At 38.2% G+C, this 19,892-nt stretch overlaps 1 protein-coding gene across 3 annotated transcripts in view; it reads right to left on the bottom strand.

Annotated features, from left to right (window-relative positions):
* The window catches only part of RELCH (RAB11 binding and LisH domain, coiled-coil and HEAT repeat containing), an 80,779-nt gene that overhangs the window by 34,328 nt on the left and 26,559 nt on the right, over positions 1 to 19,892 (bottom strand). For 2 of the 3 annotated variants that reach the window (XM_064160845.1, XM_064160843.1), the window contains exons 3-11: positions 18,736 to 18,807; positions 18,570 to 18,625; positions 18,345 to 18,458; positions 15,604 to 15,804; positions 15,420 to 15,511; positions 14,144 to 14,452; positions 8,284 to 8,359; positions 7,302 to 7,397; positions 2,370 to 2,482 (exon numbers count right to left, since the gene is read on the bottom strand). In XM_064160845.1, the coding sequence (XP_064016915.1) occupies positions 2,370 to 2,482; positions 7,302 to 7,397; positions 8,284 to 8,359; positions 14,144 to 14,452; positions 15,420 to 15,511; positions 15,604 to 15,804; positions 18,345 to 18,458; positions 18,570 to 18,625; positions 18,736 to 18,807 (1,129 nt within the window). The remainder of the gene's footprint in view (positions 1 to 2,369; positions 2,483 to 7,301; positions 7,398 to 8,283; positions 8,360 to 14,143; positions 14,453 to 15,419; positions 15,512 to 15,603; positions 15,805 to 18,344; positions 18,459 to 18,569; positions 18,626 to 18,735; positions 18,808 to 19,892) is intronic. The other variant, XM_064160844.1, reaches the window with a different exon arrangement.

Here is a 19,892-nt window from a genome sequence, read left to right as displayed (position 1 = left end):
ATGAGTCTATTGTCTGAAACAAAGTTTGACGCTGCCCGGTCTGAATAGACAGGGAGGGGGTTTAAATGGCTTTAATACCTCTGGAGGAGAGCTGTGGCTGGGCAGATGGCACCGCAATGAAAAGAGATCACTTCTTTGGAGGCAGGGATACCCTCTTTAAAACCACCACAACAGCCCCACTGAAAGGCCAATGCCCTCTGTGCACGCCTCTCTGTGACTTGGAGAGACTGCCCCTCCTGTCAGAAAGGTATAAAAGGACTTCTAGGGTCCATGTGTTGCATTTAACAGAGCAGACCCTGCTGCAATGTACTCCCACTACCAAGAAAACTCTCGCTGGACCCAAGGAGCGGTGATACCTTGTACTTCTTAACTCTTCCCATTTTATCGCTGCTCCAGCCCATTCCTGAGAGTTGTCGCTGCCTATACCAAACCCAACTCGTCAGCCATTTGGTGCTGGTTTACTTTATTCCAAGAGAATGCTTCCCTCAAAGAACTCTCTCCTGGTTATGCACTTATCATCACTTAGTTCATTTAGGAACATAAAGCACATCAGTATGATTCAGCAGAGCATTAGCTTGCTTTGTCAAAAATCCAAGTGAAATCAAGACTGGCTCTAGGGAAACAAGGCAGAAATTAGAGCAGAGCTTTTAGAAAGTGACTGCAAAGGAGGTAAACAAATAAGACAATTAACACCATTGTTCTGGTGACTAAACCAAAACATCTTTGCTTAATTCATATTGTACAATACTATTTAGACTTCTTTAGATAAAACCCAAGCATCTACAACACACTTCTATACAAATACCCTAAGTACAAAATCATACTGAAATTCTGGCTGTATTTGCTATTTAATTTCTATCCAGTGTCTCTTCTATTTGATGGAATTTTATTTCTTCTTGGGTTATGGTGTTATGGTTAAAAACAGACGATGATTTTGACATACGTCAATTAGTATTATGTATGTGCAGGTCTTGTCCTGGAGGTTATGGCAGAATCTTCCTCCCAAATTTCTAATGAAACCAAATCATTTTTGGATATAAATTTCTAACTCACAATAAAGAACGAACAACTTCAAGAAAAAGCTGCATGGATTTTCTTCTTTTTAGCAGCTGGAGAAGACAAACCTAACTGTAGCTGAATAGGTTTACAGCAAATCCTCTTGACACATCACCAATCCTGTGACAAAGTAATGACAAAAGACTACAGTACAACTTCTGTCACTCTTCAACAACAAAATAATTTTATCTTCTTAATCTGCCTGGCACATTCAAAAGGTTTTAGATAATGGCAGATGTTTCAGAAGTAGATTTCTAATGAATCTCTAAAGTAGGACAAGGACAGCATCTTTTTGTCACTTCAACCTGCATGGTGCCACTACAATATAAATCTGGGGTTTAATTTATGGATTTTATTTTTTACCTCCAAAGCAATCTCTTTCAATTGTGTCTCACTTATGCATTTTACCATGAAACAATTTAGAACACTCGAGTTTCAGAGAATCTTCCAAAGGAAAGGCTTTCCTTCTGTTTCACAGAGGGTATTTTGTCTGAAGACAGAATAGAGCCACAATAGATACACTTTACAAAACCCTTCTGATGAAAATCATGGAAGAGCTACAGATCAAATATGAAAAATCGTTCCACAGTTAGAGAAGGAAAAATATCAGCTAGGGTACTGTCTTTCAACCTTAAGGATATTCTTATTGAGACTGCTATGAAGTCAGATTTCCTGAATACTAAGGAAGAACTAAATTTAGACAACAATACATAAAACATACTTTTATTTCAGAGTCTTCATCAAGATAAAACAAAGCTCTTAACAATTCTCACAACTAAATCACTGATTCAGTCTTCTGATTTTTTTATTGCTAAAACAGTACTGAAGCATAAGTTGGGAGAGTATCATGTTCTCACAGTACTTTTCCCAACTAAACATAGTAATGAACTCAAGAACATATAGATCACTAAGAATATGTGAAGACAGAGGTTTGAAAAAAAGCTGGTTTCATTTCTGCATCAACCACTGCTGAAGAACCATGATCTTAGAGGTCATTTTAACAACATGTTTCAGATCCTCTTGAAAGAAAAGAGGAACTGAAATGTTACACTGCAGCATACCAAGTATATTCTTCACTAACTACTTCACTAAGAACTACTAATTCTTCATCAACTTCACTAAATACAAAGTACAACCATGGAAACTCCTGAAGTCCACATAAATTTGTTGACACTGTAACAGCAAAGTATCAGCTTAAGTGGAACTTGACTAAAATCATCCAACACTCTCCAGTTTCTACTAGTTCTGCTTCTCTAACAGAGAGAAAAAAAAGAGTTCGTTCTTGTCCCCAACATAGAAACGCAAACACACACCTTTGCTCATCATCTGGTCGTTTGATCAAATTGAACAGTATGTGGAGCAGTTGATCTCTCTCTTTGGGTTCAGGATGAAGGCAGGCTGTACACAGTATGAGTGGGATCAATTCCTAAAAAAATTGTGGGTATGGGAAAATCAAACAGAGTGAAAATGCCTTGGGCACATATCCATAAATGGCAAAAGAAATTAAGAAGATAAATTTAGCCACATCACGTCAAAACAGTTGGAGAAGATGTTTTAGAGTCTTGATCTCTTAAATGACCTGAAAAAAGTGAAAGTCTGTAAAAGTTAGAAATATTTTGCTGCTAGTACATAAAATCAAAACCTCTGCAGAGATAATAATTAACAAATGCAGGTCATCTGTAGGCAGAATTAGAGGACAACCCCACTTTAAATTGTCTTCGGTACCTACTGAACTGAAACAAACTCCCGAGACATCTACAGAACAAAGCTACACAAACAGTTACTGCCAACACCATGGAGTTAAAGATTAAAGTTTCCAATTAAACACACACAGTTTTGTGCACAAGTTAGAATAAACACTGAGAAACAGACAATGGTAAAGGTGACTCCAGAGAGATACCCTCTGTTTTGTGATGAATGAAAACTGTAAGATTTTAAATGTTTGGTGATTTTTTTTTCAATAGAGGCAATATCTAAGGCTGAATTTTCTTGTTATAGCAATTCAATTCCTCAAAGGAACAAACCAGTGAGAAACTACTGTGTAAAACATTAACTGAAATAAAAGGCTGCTCACGGCAGTGAAGACTTTCTCCTTTCTAAATACACCTTCAAAGCTCATGGGTTTCATTCCCAGAAAAAAACAAATGGTTCTAAACTTCAGCTGGAAGTCTCCTTCCTTGACCTTGCTGATGTGAGTCTTCACTCTAAGCAAATCTGGAAGCCAAAATTTCTAAAGGTGATTTAATATTTCTGTCTTGAAGACAGAAGTATCACACTGAGAGGTCAGGGGAAAAAATCAGAGTAAACCTAGGTGCTTTTAGAGAAAACATGGGCAAGAGGCTGGATGTTAGGAGGAAGTTCTTGACAGAGGGAGTGATTTGCCATTGGAATGGGCTGCCCAGGGAGGTGCTGGAGTTGCCATCCCTTGAGGTGTTCGAGAAAAGACTGGGTGAGGCACTTAGTGCCATGATCTAGTTGATTGGATAGGGCTGGACTGGATGATCTTGTTTGGATAGATTGGACTGGATGAATAGGTTGGACTGGATGATCTTGAAGGTCTCTTCCAACCTGGTTGGTTCTATGATTCTATCATTTACTCACTGTTAAACCCAAGACTGGTTACTTCAATAGCTTAGGACAGTCATCTTTTTTATTATGTAAAAAATACTAAAGGAATAATATGGCAAACAGGTAACAAATAACATACAAACCAGGATGACATTAGGATGGGATTTGCAGCTATGTCATTTTTATCCTTCTCCAATAGACAACACTTATACTGTCAATCAATGCTGTGTTAAAATTCTTCCGTAGCTCAGCATCTGACAGCCAGTAAATAAAGCAAAATAAGATTATCTGCAGGAATTGCAATAGCAGCAGGCACTACTGATAGGGAGTCTCTTGCACAAAAGTGGATTTGAAGTTCTGAATTAATCCATTTAGTTTTAAAATGAAAAAAAAAAAAGTTAATTATAGAATTAATCCGTGACTCAGAACTTTGTGCTACTCATCTTATTCATATTAAAATTACAACTCTTAATTACATTTCATAGGATGAGTCTATTATTCCAGGATTCAATTTATGCCTCTCACAGACTTGAAGGGATACTTTTACAGAAGAATCAAGGCAGACATACATGTGAAAAAGGTATTTTGGACTTCTTTGTAACTGCTGTTTCTTTGGAAAGTTACACACAGAAACACTGTGACAGGACTAGTAACAACTGGCATAAAAATCAATCTACAAACATTAAATTCGACTCCTTGCATTCATGAATTATTATGTTGAAGACACAGCGTTTTACACCAGAGAGTAAAAAGACACTCTAAGATTGTGCCATTTCCCTCTAAGAAAACTGCACTAGCCCCTCATGGCCAGAGAACAGAACTAAAAGACTTCAATAAAAAATGATTATCACAGAATCACAGAACTTTACATGTTGGAAGAGACCTCCAGAGATCATTAAGTACAACCTCCCTGCCAAGGCAGGATCCCCTAGCATAGCTCCCACAGGAATGCATCCAGATAGGTTTTGAAAGTCTCCAGAGAAGGAGCCTCCACAACCTCTCTGGGCAACCTGTTCCAGAGCTCTGTCACCCTCACTATAAAGAAGTTTCTCTTTATGCTGAGGTGAAACCTTCTGTGTTTCTGTCCAATCACTATTTGCCTTCCACACCTCTGTCATTTTAGAGTGCATTCACAAACAAACCAGAACACTGATAAACCTTTTCAAGCAGTTAGGATAACCTAAGCACTTGGGAAAAAACCAAAATTCATTTTTCATGTTGACACAGGGAACTTTCAAGGCTACAGATTGCTTTCAGGATGTTTTTTATATTATGCACTCTTTTAGAAACTGAAATGATCTCCTTGGCCCCCCTGTGTCAATTCCATAGCTTTGTTTCATTCTTATCTTCCACCAGAACCCAAGCTACAGACATTGAAGATTAAAGCTGCAGCAATGCCCCAAAATAAAGTAACTTCAGGAATGCAACAGATATTCTGACACTAACTAGTTGCTCAGATGTTATCTGGACCACTTCCTACCAAGTCAGGCAGGCTGCTGCTGACCTTAAGAGGGATAAAAGCATTGGTGAAACGATTTCTGAATCACTGGTGAATGGCAATACCTTTTGAGAGATTGTCAATCTCCACCAACTCCATTTCTTCAAAATTAAAATAAGATAGCAGAAACATTTTCAGCTTAAGAGTCTGCAACCAATAACACAATGAATGCTTATAGAACAAAGACAGACAGTTGAGGGAGTCATCCAAAAATTATGTTTAATTCTCAGGTCTAACACACTGACAGTTTAAGATCTTAAAGATAACCACTGTTTCTTTTCAGAGCAGACTAGTGATTCATTTCTCACTATAACCTGAACTACTTCTGAATGAGCTGTCCAGAGAGGTGGTGGAGTCACCAACCCTGGATGTGTTTAAGGGGCGTCTGGATGTGGTGCCTAGGGATATGGTTTAAGGTGAATCTTGTTGAGTAGGATCATAGGTTGGACTTGGTGATCCTGAAGGTCTTTTCCAACCAAGATGTTTCTGTGAATCTTACATATCTTTCTCCAATTAGTGAGCTTTTGGTGTATTTTTACACCTTTTGGTGTATTTTCACACCATTTCTCTCTAAAATGGTGCTCAGACTCTCTTATGATAAGGTTGCTTTCAAACATGACCCAAAGTTGTACTTTGCTGAAGAGAGCCTAGTTCTTAGGTTATTAATAAATATTAACAGATGGTCTACCCAACTTTCCCTTCAAATTCCACACCTACATCTGAAAGAACATTACAATAGTTACAGCAATGGGTGGCAACTGAAAGAAGCTATTTTTAAAAGCAAGTTTCAATTCTTGGAACATTAAACATCCTATGCAATCCAGTTACACAATTCTCACTGTCAGGCTTTTTTCAACAGGTGATTCATTTAAGATAAGAATACACATCATCAAACTCAATTTCAACACAGTAACTAGCAGCTAGCCTAAAAGATCACCAAAAAATGTTAAAATACATTACACACATTATGCTACAAGCTGTAAAAAGAAGCCAAAATACCACATCCTGCCAAGCAGAGGGAAGGAAAGGAATGAGTATGAATTCAGAAATTAAGCACTGATCCAGGAACACTCACAAAATTATTCTGAAAGACTCTTAACAGAATCCTTTCCTGAGCACTCAGTCAACACCCCCATCCCTTCAGAAAAATCAACAACTTTTATTATAAAGTTTGATGGCTTGCAAAATTTGGTACACTTCCAACTCACCAGTTCAACTACCAGCAATTGCTGGAATGGTCTAAAATTCAAAAATTATAGGATCAGTACAAATTTCTTAGGGATTTTTAAAAGCCTTAAAACGAAATTTATGCAAATCACACTACAAAATCTACCATACTGTAGGTCCCTTCAACCAGACCAAAAAACTTACTGTAGCTGTGCTACTTCAAACCCTTTAGCTCAGTGTCACCTACAAGGCTGTTACAATCATTTGATGCATTTTCATATTTTTGGTTTTCACACATTTGATTATGTGCAGTATTTACAACAAAAGACACAAAACCAGTCTCTTTTTCAGCCATGATCACAGTCTTCTTTTCTACACAGTATAGCAGGGATGATTATGCAAAACACCATCCTCATTTACATTCACATACTGCATTTCAGTAAATATATTAAGCTTAATTTTAAATGGAAGGAAAATACATAAGCTAGCTGTCTTTATGAAAGGGTGTGCTGTGATCAGCTTTATCTTGGCTAATACATGGAGCTTCTAGCAAAAGATGATAATTTTTTGGTTCAAACATGTACTGCAAAAGAACATTAATCTTTATTAAAACTGAATGTTAATCTTTATGAAAACTACTAATAGATAAAGCAATTATAATGTTTGAACTTATATCCTCTGGTCTTTCTAAAACACTTTAACCATGATCTCTTAAAAAAAGCCCAAACAACCAAAGACCTTTGTGCTACCACATGCAGATGGACCTACAGTAACAGTCTTGCTGAATGCTAGTGGGTGCCTTAAGCAAAGGAAGAGATACTAAGATACCATGCAGGTTTAATGAACTCACCCGGCAGAGGTGTGAAACCATTTTCTAGGAGTAGAGATGCATGCACAAAAGTAAGAATATGATTGCAAGTAACAGACTTGGATGAAATTAGACACAACATCTTCAACATTAAAAAGAAAACACCCTGATGAAAACAAGAAGTAGAATTTCAGGGCTCCTCACCTCTCGCTTTGCAAGCAGCACGTTAGGAACAATGTGAGGCAGGCAGCGTCCCAGCATTAACATGACACTTTTTTCACTGTCTGCAATCCGAGACACCTGCAAAACCAAAACTGGTTGTTGAGCCTTTTTTTTCCCCCAAATGAAGCACAGAAAGAGTAAAACATCTTTTCAGAGGAATAATAAGAATTGTAGTAGGCTGTCTGCTTAGCAGAAAATATATTCTTTCCTCACACACATTAAGTCTTATGTTTTTGATCTGGCAGTTAAATTCAAAAGCATAAATCCATTTGTATAGACTCTAAACTTCCCAGTAATTCTGTATCTATCACCAGGTTTCATATTTAACCAAAAATCTGAGACCACACCTTTATTTCTTAAGTTTCCCATAGATGAGTTTATCTTTCCATACAGAATCACAGAACTTTAGAGGTTGTTAAAATCACCTTTCAGATCAGAGAGTAAAAGGACACTCTTAAGATTGTGCCATTTCCCTCTAAGAAAACTGCACTAGCCCCTCCTAGCCAGAGAACAGAACTAAAGGACTTCAATAAAAAATGATTATCTTAGAGTGACAGAACTTTGCAGGTTGGAAGAGACCTCCAGAGATCATTAAGTACAACCCTGCTGCCAAGGCAGGATCCCCTAGCATAGTTCGCACAGGAATGCATCCAGATGGGTCTTGAAAGTCTCCAGAGAAGGAGACTCCACAACCTCTCTGGGCAGCCTGTTCCAGAGCTCTGTCACCCTCACTGTAAAGAAGTTTCTCCTTATGCTGAGGTGAAACCTTCTGTGTTCCAGTTTGTAGCTGCTGCTCCTTGGCTTATTGCTGATGACCACCGTAAAGCGATTGGCCTCATCCACTTGACACTCACCCCTCAGTCACATGTTAAAAAGTACTGTTTGAAAGCAATTATTGCCTCTTTAAGTACTTCTGTCATGCAGAATAAAGAGTGCACTAGTTTATGTGAAGTGGGAAATATACCTCTGATCCCAAACGGCTGTCTGCTGACATCCGACAGAAAGACAGTAGTGCTTGATGGAAAGCTGGCGACAATTTCCTGAAATCATGTCCAAAAGGGAGGGGAAGAAAGAAAAAAAAACATTCATCAGACAAGTGAGTGACAAAGCCCTTTCATTCTGACTTAAGCAGCTAGGTCAAATGGTATTCAGAAAGTTTTAAGTTAAGTGTACTACCGAAGTTTTTATTTAAAATTACCTTTAGTTTTTAGGGTGCTTCATCTGTAGCAATAAAAGAATTCGGTGTCCTAATTAAGAAACACCCTTCAGTACTGAAGTATGTAACATCTTTTCAACTGCATAGACAAAAATAGGACTAAAGTATGAAGAAAAGGAAGCTTCAGCAACACAAGAGGAAGCATACAATTATGCAAACTAGGGGCTATGGGCGGAAATCACAAGCAGCAGTATTTTTGCTTAATGCTCTGATTCTGCATGTTGCATAAGAAAATCTGAGTAGACCCTTACAAACTTCAGGATTAAACAGAGATTGTCCAGTTGCCACTTAGGGATATGAAAGCAAGATTCAAATGCATGCTGAGAATCTCAAAACCACCCTTAAATTTCTCTCTAGTGCTCAAGGCAGATGTGCATCTATAGAAATACTGCCTCATTGCCATGCAAGGCATCAGCCAACACAGCTGAGCTCCTCGAAGATGTAGGCATACACATAGAATCCTGATAAGAGTCTCAAAATGACCTTGTGTGAGGAGGATAATTTGGCAAAAATGTTTACTGAAAACAATCTCTGGACTCATCATTACATAAAGCAGGCAAGCATCATTTTCAGTGGCATTCCATTCTTCCCAGCAACAGCTCCCTCTGCCTTATATGAGGCCTGTATTTAGATGCTAATCTAAGACCATCACTAGCTTAAAGAGGAAAAAAAACATTTGTCTTCCAAGACGTGCACAAAACCAATCCCACTCTGTGTCATCACAGTGTCATTAGAGGATTCAAACAGCATGAGTGATTTTAAGGAAAGGGAATTGCTTCTTCCCTTACATGGAAAGTGGTATCACCTTACGACTCTTCAAATCGTGTTTTGTACACAAAATCTTATAGATGTACAACTATGTGTATGGACACATTTTTATGTAATAGATTGAAACACCACACTGCTTACAGTAAACACATCATCATTCACCTTTTCCTGACCAAAAAAAAAAAAGCACATTAAAAAAATCTGAGTTGCCACTTGTAACTGTTTGAACTTAGCCCGGAGGACACGGCTAAATATACAAGACTCGTTTTCCTGTCTGCCTGTTTAAAAAATGTGACAAGCAAGAAATCATGTTTGCTACTTAAAATCAACTCTGTTCTTGATGGCATGGGTTTTGAAAGCATGTTTTCAATTTCAGGGGAGTCTTTGCTTTAATTCCAGTCATCTTGGTTTTGTTCAAGAGTTTGCTCTTGATAAGTTTGTGCTGGTTTGAGACCAGTTGGAATATTCCAATGGGAGAAATTAGATCATTTGTTGTAAAAAGAAAATAATGATGAAGTCTGTATCATTCATTGCTTTGCTGGAAGAGATAAAAAGCCAAAATGTAAACAATTTGTCCTACTTTGTTCTGAGACACTGCTTCCTTTCACTTCTCCACCATTCTGCTCTAATATCTCTTCACTAATCTTGGCTAACAGGTAACAACATAAGCTTTGCTGGCTGTTTTGTTTTTCTGTCTGGGAAAGTAGAGGGGGAAAGAGAGGGTAGCTTTGAGCCCCTTTTGGGCAGTTTCTTTGTCTGGGAGGGAGCTTGGATTCCAGTATTATTTCTGATTTGTATACAATTGTAAATATGCATATATGCTTGTAAACTTAGCTTTGCCGTAAACATAGCTTCATCTTACTTCCAAGCCACCTGAGCTGATCTGGTAAATTCCAGTAGTGGTGGTGGTGGGGATCCTAATCCACCACAAAATTACTGAATAACTCAGCTAGTACCTTAGTAGTACCTGAGCTAGTACCTAAGTAGTATCTTAAAAGTATCCTTGAGTGATAGATGTGCAGGCCCTACTCAAAGCTTTAAAGTTTATTTGCAGTGGGAGTAGCAAGGACTTTGGTCAGCCCTTTGCCCTGTCTGTCCTGAACCTCGGTGTTTGTTCTCGAGAACAGAAGAGCTTTCCCACTTGAAACCTTAATTAAAATCCCACATGAGGTCAAAGTTCCATCCCTCTTTTGCAGAGACTGAAAACAAAGCATGAGGGAACACCACTGACTTTCCCTGTGGGTTAATTAGCAAGCTCTGGGCAGCATGCACCCCACTACAATTGCTGGCTGTATTTAGAGTCAAGGAAGCTTCTCTTTCATGAAGTCCAGTAAAATCTTTGATGGTTGTGCTGGACAGAAATGATGTCAGACTGACACCTCCCGCACACAAGTCAGCAGGGTATGTCTTTCAAAGGCCAGCAGATTCCTGTAATGAAGATGCTAAAATAGAAGAAAATAGGATGAATCCAAACCCTAAGCACTGCAATTCTATTCCATAAAGGTGGTAAAAGAGTCTATTGACTGAAAAAGTCAGGAGTGGCTGCTACATAGAGAAAAACCTTGTATTTGGTGCAAAGTACCAGACACCTAAATGGAGTTGAATAAATACAGAAGGTGCAGCCTATTCAAACTGCTGTTAGTGCTCTCTACTGCAATCTGTTAGACAAGGCATTTTTCCAATGATGGCCATGTCCTCATTTGCAAGCACGCATGCACAGCTGCTCCCAGTGCACTCGCACAAAGCAGGCTCACTTGATCTTCTATCATCCCTTCCCATCTGGGCAAGAATCATGCCAAGAATCCACTCTCTAGCTACAGTAGTAAAAATCTTGCCTTCCAAGCTAGATTAATACGTTCTGAGTAAGTTGTAGTAACTGGCGTCTACAAATAATTACCCCTGCGCTGAAATAAGTCTCCTGCACTTCAGCTGTGCTTCTTCTCCCACAGATCTCAAAACACACAACAAATAAAGTAATTTTAAATGGAAAAAAAAATGTTCCATTATTGCAAACTCAATGCATAGCCCAGGAAGAAAATTAAGTCATACAGATCTACAAAACACTATTGAATATGGTTTTCTTTGACCCTTCACTGACATGTTAAGCCCCAAACTCAGTGCAAAAATAGCTACACACTGAACATGCACTACTTATTTCTGCAGTGAACTGCATTTCAAAGGACTTCTGAAGTTAATTCAGTGGGGACTTGAGTTTTTTTTCAACTACTTTTCATATTCATGTGCAGTTCATATTTAAAAGAGCTATAAGCAGCAAAATCAATTCTGCTGTCACAAACCCCACTGGAAATACTCACAGTTCCTTCCTCATTCAGAGATTTCATGCTGTTTTGATATACATTCTCACTATCCCCAAACCACAAAGCTAATATTCATGCACTTACTGCCTCCTGGCATTCCCAATTTTTCTGAGCAAAAAGAAGCTTGCAGGAAGTAACAGAGGAAATGAGGTAGACAAGCTTATAGCAATTGATAAACAATAGCTGTAAGTTCTGATTATTACAAAGTCTAGATATTCAGCTAGGATAGGAAATAAAGAAATCTGTAAAACTCATATGGAAGCACTGGAAATCTTCCAGAAAAATAGAAGTCCAGATTTACTCTCCCATTAGACATGAGTCTATTTAACTAGAAGAGATTTGAATTAAAACTCTATGGTGTTTGGGTTTTTTTCCTAAATCAGAGTATCTCTCCTCCTGCTCAATTATAAAGTTGAGATACCACTGAAAAAGTGCCTGTGTCCTTAAGACTTAGTGCAAGAAATTCAAGAAACCCAAAGGAAACAGGATACTTAGGGTATGCAAGAAATGTTAATTACTAGCAGGGGTAGTAATTCTGGTTTTCCTTCTTCTTCCCTCTCACAGCTTGTATTAATTTTCCCTCTGTACAGAGTACCACAGATTTCTATGTGGTATTTTCAGCTGAAAAAATAATACTAGAAACATAATGTTGTATCAACACCAGCAAAAAATGCTAAGAGAACTGCCAGAATACAAAGCAGAAAGGCTACTGGCTGCCATGGGAATAGCAATGGCAGGACCATCAGGTGGGAAGTTGTACACACCCTCAATAAGGGTCTGTGGTACTCCTCATGGCTACACAGTGGTTTGTCTATTGCTTAATGAACATGCCACTTCCCCTCTTCACTATAATGACTAAAATCTGCATAGGTGTGCTAGTTTGAGGCTAATTAGAGCATTTTAATGAGAGAAATTAGATCATTGGTTGTGAAAAGAAAATAATGTTGAAGTCTGTATCATCCATGCATTTGCTGGAAGGGATAAAAAGCCAAAATATAAACAAGTTGTCCCACTTTAGTCTGTGAGGATGGATCTGTCAGTTTCCTCTTCACTCCATCACACTACTTACAGGAAACACATAAATCATTCACTCTTTCCTGACCAAAAAAAAAAACATATTAAAAAAAAAAATCTGAGTTGCTACTTGTAATTGTTTAAACTAAGCCAGGAGGATATGGACAAATATACCAGACTGGTTCTCCTGTTCTGACTGTTTAAAAGATGTGACAAGTAGGAAATCATGTTTACTACTTAAAATTCAACTTTCTCCTTGATGGTATGGGTTTTGAAAACATGCTTTAAATTTCAGTGAAGTCCCTGCTTTAATTTCAGTCGTCTTGGTTTTGTCAGAGTTGGCTTTTTCATAAGCTTGTGCTGGTTTGAGGCTAACTGGAATATTTTAATGGGAGAAATCAGATCTTTGGTTGTAAATAGAAAAGAATGATGAAGTTTGTATCATTCATTGATTTGCTGAGAGGGATAAAGACCCAAAATGTACATATTTGTCCCACTTTGTTCTAGGACACTGCTCCATGCACTTTCTCCTTCGTTCTGCTCTAATAGCTCTCCACTAACCTTGGCTAACAGATAACCTAAGCTTTGCTGGTTGTACTGTTTTTCTGTCTGGGAAAGTAGAGGGAAAAAGAGAGGGAAGCTTTGAGCCACTTTTGGACAGTTTATTTGTCTGGGACAGAGCTTGGATTTCTGTATTATTTCTTATCTGTATATAATTGTAAATATGCAAATTTAGCTTTGCTCTAAATATAGCTTCATCTTGTAAATATAGCTTCAACTTATTTCCAAGCCATCTGAGCTGCTCTGGTAAATTTCAGTAGTGTGTGAAGTTCCTATCTCATCATAATAGGTTTGCAAGGCTTTCTCAGGAACACTCAGACAGGAACTCCTCAGCCTCCAGGTAACAACACAACATGAATATTTTGATTAAAAAAAAAGAGACATAGTAATCCAGTGAAGACCTGCCCTATATTTAAAGCTGCACAAGCAGAATGCCACTGAATATTCTAATTATTAAAAAAAAAAAGGGAAAAAAATCATACAGCTCTCAGAGTATTTAAGAGAATTTATACACATCTACACAGAAAAAAACCCTTCCAAACAGCTCTTCTAGCAGAAGACATTTCATTATGGCATTAAATTTGACAAGAGAATGGAAACATCCTATCTCCCCATTCACACCTGGTTTTAGTGTTGGGTTTTTAATGTCTTTGTTTGTTTGGGAGGGAGGTTGTCATTGCTAGGAACAGGACTAGTTTTAGAAATAAGTAGGAGGTGAAACCCTTAAATTTAATACTAAAAACGAGTTTCTTAAATTTACTCCATCCTTCAAAGATTAGGAAAATGAAAATAGGAGCACTGTACCCTAAAAGTACTGTTAAGGCTTTTATTTGCATTCAAACCAGAAATGATCTACGAATTCTGAAGAATTTTACTACTAGAAAAATATTTATCCACTTCACAAAAATGTTTCACTAGAGCATTCCAGTTGAAAACTTCTCACCAACCTATTGGGTTTATCGAAGTGGACTGCAGCTTTAGTCGATGGAGCACAAGAAGACAGTTTCTCCAATTCTTTACGGGGCACTGAACTTAGCAGACCATCCTTAGAAGTCCTTGAATCCACTTCAGTTGATAAAGAAAGGTTGGTCTCCTCAGTGTTTCCATGTTTATTGTCACTCTCAGAGCTCTTAATATCCAAGTACCGTCCATTGTCCTCCGAGACTGTGAGAGGCACTTGTTTTAAAGAAGGTTGGGGAGCTACACCATAAACTGTTGACACAGCAAAGTTTTCATTCTTGAGAATATCTATTTCACTGAAAAAAGGAGAAGTAAAGGATGAAACATTTTTGTAGTTTTCAGGAGAATCTTGCTGGAATCACAAGGCTGAAGCACAGAAACAAGGATGAGGCACTGAAGAGCTTCCATTTCAGCTCCAGTATGCTTGAAATTGTTTCAAAGAACTAACTTGGGTCACACAAGCTGTTCAAATCATGCTACTTTAAGGGTGTTCTTTAGTCGGTAATTAATAGCAGTAAAAATGCTGCACTTCGAATGAATCAATGCAATAAATGAACAAAAATAGTGCTACCTGCTTCTGGCTGAAGTTTAAGCATTGAGACAAAAATCATCACGAGACAGAACTCTATTTGTGGTGCAAAAACTTGAAATTCTTGGTGAATTAACATGTAGTATCCCATCTGGCTTGAAATAGTTACTATACAAGCCAATAAACCCACTTAAAAATTATGCACTTGCCCACATGTCACATTTGGTGCATTTCTTTCAGAAGAATGGTATCTTATAGCTTACAGAATCATACTGTGACCACTTTTTTTGTTGTTAAAGATACTGTTACTTCTACTGATCATGCTCTGTAGAAAGAAAAACTGTGTTGAAATAAGTTATTAAAAGAAATATCTTTCAAGCAGTGTTTGCAAACTGTACACACCATAGTGCTAAGAAACGAATTGAAGCTGACTGAGGAGAAAACCTACACAAAACACATCAGAACTTCTCCTGCTTTCAAAGAAGTAAATATATAAGTGGCACTGAAAGCACAAAACTGATAAAATTAAATCATGTAAGTAATAAAAGGGAAATAGCCACTTTCAAATCTTTTCCTTCTTCTAAATCAAATACTACAGATTAAAAAAGAAAGACTGCCCTGCACTGAAACACTCCTAATAATTTCACAAATGCAAACTGTATGTTTTATACATGTGTTAGAAAAACATTGAGAAGTTATTTCAACATTTATCAGGCAGATTGGCAAGTACATACCTCTCAAGTCTTTGGATTTGTTCCATCAAAGACCATTTCTCATTGTTTAGCACACTAATTTGATCTTCTAATTTTTGCACTATTAAACATTGCTAAACACAAGATAGAAACGAGAGAGTTTAGTACAATGAAGTTAAGCACTACTGCAACAAAGCTAAAGTGTTTATTCTGTGCAGACTCTTACTTCTATTGACTGTGGTGTTTCAAACACAGGGACGCTCCCAAGTACAGGAGTAGCAGCCTCTAACTCATCATCTTCCACACCAACTGACACATCTACCATATCTCTCGCAGTAACGTGATGGTTTCCGAAGTCACGATAGAGTTGTAACAGGTCGGGAGGTTTTGGAATGTTCAATCCTACATCATCCCAAAGTTCAAAATCCTTCAAAGGAATCAAATCAGGCATACAATAAGTTTCCTTTTATTTTTGTTTCTCTTTCTTATTGGACTGCAAGTCTCATAACCAAAAAATAATCACATGAAGACTGCGCTGTAGTTAAGGAGCTGAAAGTTTGAAATCAAGAGAGCAAAGCACAAAACTAGAAAAAAAATGATCCAAATCATGATCCAAAGCAACTTCACCCTAAAGGCAGCTGTAGGTGAAGTACTAAAGAGAGGAGCTGCCAAAACCACATAGACCCCCCATTTATAGTTTTTCCAGGACCGAACCCTTTTTTGAATCAGGTAGAACACTGAGTGAATTCGAGAGGGAAATCAGTGCAGTCAGAGGAAGAGGGATCGCTTTGTTCCCATCTCATTCACAAGAGCCAGTGTAATTTTTCCAGAGGCAGACAGTCAAACAGTTCTGCAGGTGACTGACAGACAGGGTGCATGTTCTCAACGAAATCTGGTCATAATTGTCTTAATTGTATAGAAATGTAACCAGTGCTAGGACCTTCTGTCTCAAGCCATCACTACATGTCCTTCTTTTCTCATTGACATCTCACCATCCTATTACTGCACAATTATTCTATGTCTTTATAGCTAAGCATATGCACTATTACATAGGACTTCTAATGGCAAATGGTATGAGATTCAACAGGACCAAGTGCAGAGTCCTACACTTTGGCCACAATAACCCCATGCAGTGATACAGACTAGGGGATGAGTAGCTGGAGAGCAGCCGGACAGAGAGGGACCCGGGAGTCATGTTCAGGAAGCTGAAGATGAGCCAGCAGTCTGCCCAGAAGGCAAATACAATCATGGTCTGTATCAGGAATAGTGTGGCCAGCAGGGCTAGGGATCTAATTCTGCCCATGTACTCAGCACTAACGAGGCCTCACCTTGAGTATTGTGTGCAGTTCTGGGGCTCTCACTGCAAGAAGGATATTGAGGTGCTGGAGTGGGTCCAAAGGAGAGCACCGAGACTGGAGAGGGGGCTGGAAGGAAAGCCTTATGAGGAGAGGCTGAGGGAGCTGGAGGTGTTCAGCTTGGAGAAGAAGAGACCTTATCACTCTCTACAACTACCTAAAAGGGAGTTGTAGTCAGGTGGGGGTCAGGCTCTTCTTCCAGGCAACCAGTGACAGGACAAGAGGGCACGGTTTGAAGCTGCACCAGGGGAGGTTTAGGTTGTATATTAGGAAGCAGTTCCTCACAGAAAGGGTGATTAGGCACTGGAATGGGCTGCCCAGGTAGGTGGTGGAGTCACCATCCCCGGAGGTTTTTAGAAAAAGATTGGATGTGGCACTTGGTGGCATGTCAAGGCTGATGTCAAGGTATTAGGTCATCAGCTAGAATTGATGATCTTGGAGGTCTCTTCCAGCCTCAATGATTCTGTGATTCTGTTTACTGAGAGCATTTTTAAAAACTTTTTTCCTGCTGGTAATAATTTTCACTCTATTTTTTGCACAGCCTGGTTAAAAACACCTATTTGGAAGAAAGACTATTTTCTGAAAGAATGATGTGAATAATTAGGAAAAAAAAGTTGCATTCTACATGTTAATTGCAGTGTGTTTAGATTTACTTGTTAGAATTAAGCAATTAATTTTTATTTATTTTGCTAATTGCCTCAAACAGAAAATGTTTTCAGTGAGAACACATAAAAAGTTAGGATAACTTATTCACCTTTGCTCTTTTGGGCACTGTGTCTTCACAAGTATTTGTATGAAACCCAGCACTGTTGATCTCAAAAGTTAAATGGACAATGCAGAAATTTTATTTAAGAACCCATTTTCTTTACAGATTAGGATATGAATTGTAGGGAAGATATTGGAGGACTAATTATAGGTAGAATTGGTTGAAATTCAATATTTAATTAAATAATTAATTCTTCTGACAGTATTCCTGTTTTGTGATGAATATATACTGAGTGTTGATGTTTTGTTCACCCAGTAACAGACAGAACATAATTAGAACTTTCTGCACACTAGCGTGAACTTTTCCCACGGAATGCAAGCCAAGGGAGACACAAAACTTATCATGTAAAGTAAAACTTATCAAAGCACAGCTATGTTTGGAATTATCCAGGACATAATGTTATTATGGAGATCTCCTCCAAGACTGTATTCAATGCCATAGTACAAGCAAGTATACGCATATATAGGCCATGAGATGATCAGCAGCACAAATAAGATGTGTATGAGCTAAGGAAAAGATTACGTTCAAAATCTTACTATATTCACATCCTTAGTTGAAAATGTGTCCACCAGAATCTAGGGAAGTGTTTAAGTACCTATAATTCACAGAATTTTCTTCTTGTTTTGCTTCCTTGAAAGAACGTAAGCATCCTGCCTCCTCAAAATGCTGTGTTTTCACACCATGCTTAACACATGAAAATGCTAACTAATATATTTAGAGTACTCCGAATACTCACATGTAAGAAGTGAACTACACCTAGAGGAAATATCATTTCGATTCACTTGAATTTATTACAAGATTAGAATATGGAAAGTAAGCACTCAAAAAACGAAAAGAAAGTGTTACCTGATCATGATTTTCATCTGAAAACGTTATTGATGTAAGCTTGTAACTATTCTTCAATAAAAATTCATTAACTAGGAAGTTTAGAGCTCTTTTCTCAAGAGGTCTGATTGGCTCCTGGAAAATAGGAAAATAATACACTACATTTTGGGTTCATTTTCCTTCCAACTGCAGAAGCCAATCTGTCTTAAAGTCCATGCAACTCCCAGTTATCACTCAGCCACCTACCTGAATTTCAGGACTTGATTTGTAATTTTTTCGTTCCTGCAAAGGAACTTCATTTTCTGGAGAGGAAAGAAAAAGTAACTAAGTTTATACTGTTTCACACAGGATGAGCTCAGCTACTTCTACATTGTTTGAAGTAGAGACTTAAGAAAAGGTTTATGTACACCACCTGCAGCCTGAGTCAGGTTGGCTCGGAGGGCCTGTATGGTCTCCTTGGCTTTCCGTAGTTCAAACTCCAGGACTGGACAGGGATTTGGATTAAACACACACAGGCATCCAATCAAGGCAAGGGAAACAAAAATAAAACATAAAAAGCAAGGATGGGTGTGTAAAAAAATATACACTTTGTCTTAAACAGAAAGCATGCAGTCTTTATGGAACTAATGAACACATGCAGCAGAGTTGGTCTGAAAGCAAACTGGTGAACATTTTCCATAGTTTCACAGGCCTTGAGGTAGCTGAACCAAAATTTCAAGCTGTCTGACAAGGACTCGCTGTAAGATTTTGGGGGGATCTGTATATTATCAGGAAATGTTTCTGATTTCTTCCCCACTCTTACAATCAGCTCAAGCTGTCAAATGTTTTTGATTCCTTGGGGCAAGGGGAGGGTGCAGGCAGAGGCCAGATCTAAATGAAGCAAATACATACCGGCAGCAGAGGAAGCTGTCTCCATGTAGCAAAGCTTAAACCATGAGGTGAATGTACTGTCTCATTCAGACTACATTGAGTTATTTATTTACTTAAATTATTCACTGATATTTTAGTAGTGGTTAAGTGGCAGAACTTGAAGCATAGTTTGTTTTACTCCTATGAATAATCTTGTTTTAAATGTCTGTTCAAAATTAAAATCAGTGGAATTTTAGGAATATCCTATATTGATAAGGATTAACATATTGAACGTAGTTGAATACCTTTAAGAGATGCACAAGTCCACACACATACAAAAAAAGGTAAAATCTGCAGCTTTCCTGTATCACTTGGACACTTGGAAGAAAAATGTCTTTGCTCCATTATCCTTAAAACTCCCAGGAACTCTACACTACAAAAGAGTTGCAATGATCTAGAGCTGGAGATTGATCGAAAGATGTGTACTCCTGGCTGCTGTTATCACCTGCTCCACCTGTCTACCCCCCTGATCTCTGTTATGTGTCTCTCATGTTACTTTGCTTCCTCTAACAAGGGCACTGCCTCCAAAAAGTGCTTTGTTTACAGTGGAATGTCATTTGTTTTGATGCTGAGGTCACATGTGAACTGTGGCTGGAAATGTTAGAGCCCTGTACCTTTGCAAAAAACAGAGAGTAAATGTTCTTTTCGCAGCTGTCTGCA

The sequence above is a fragment of the Pogoniulus pusillus genome, chromosome 21, assembly GCF_015220805.1.
Source record: "Pogoniulus pusillus isolate bPogPus1 chromosome 21, bPogPus1.pri, whole genome shotgun sequence".
Classification (NCBI taxonomy): Eukaryota; Metazoa; Chordata; class Aves; order Piciformes; family Lybiidae; genus Pogoniulus; species Pogoniulus pusillus.
Note: the sequence above shows the minus strand (reverse complement) of the source record. Positions and strands in the feature narration are given on the sequence as shown.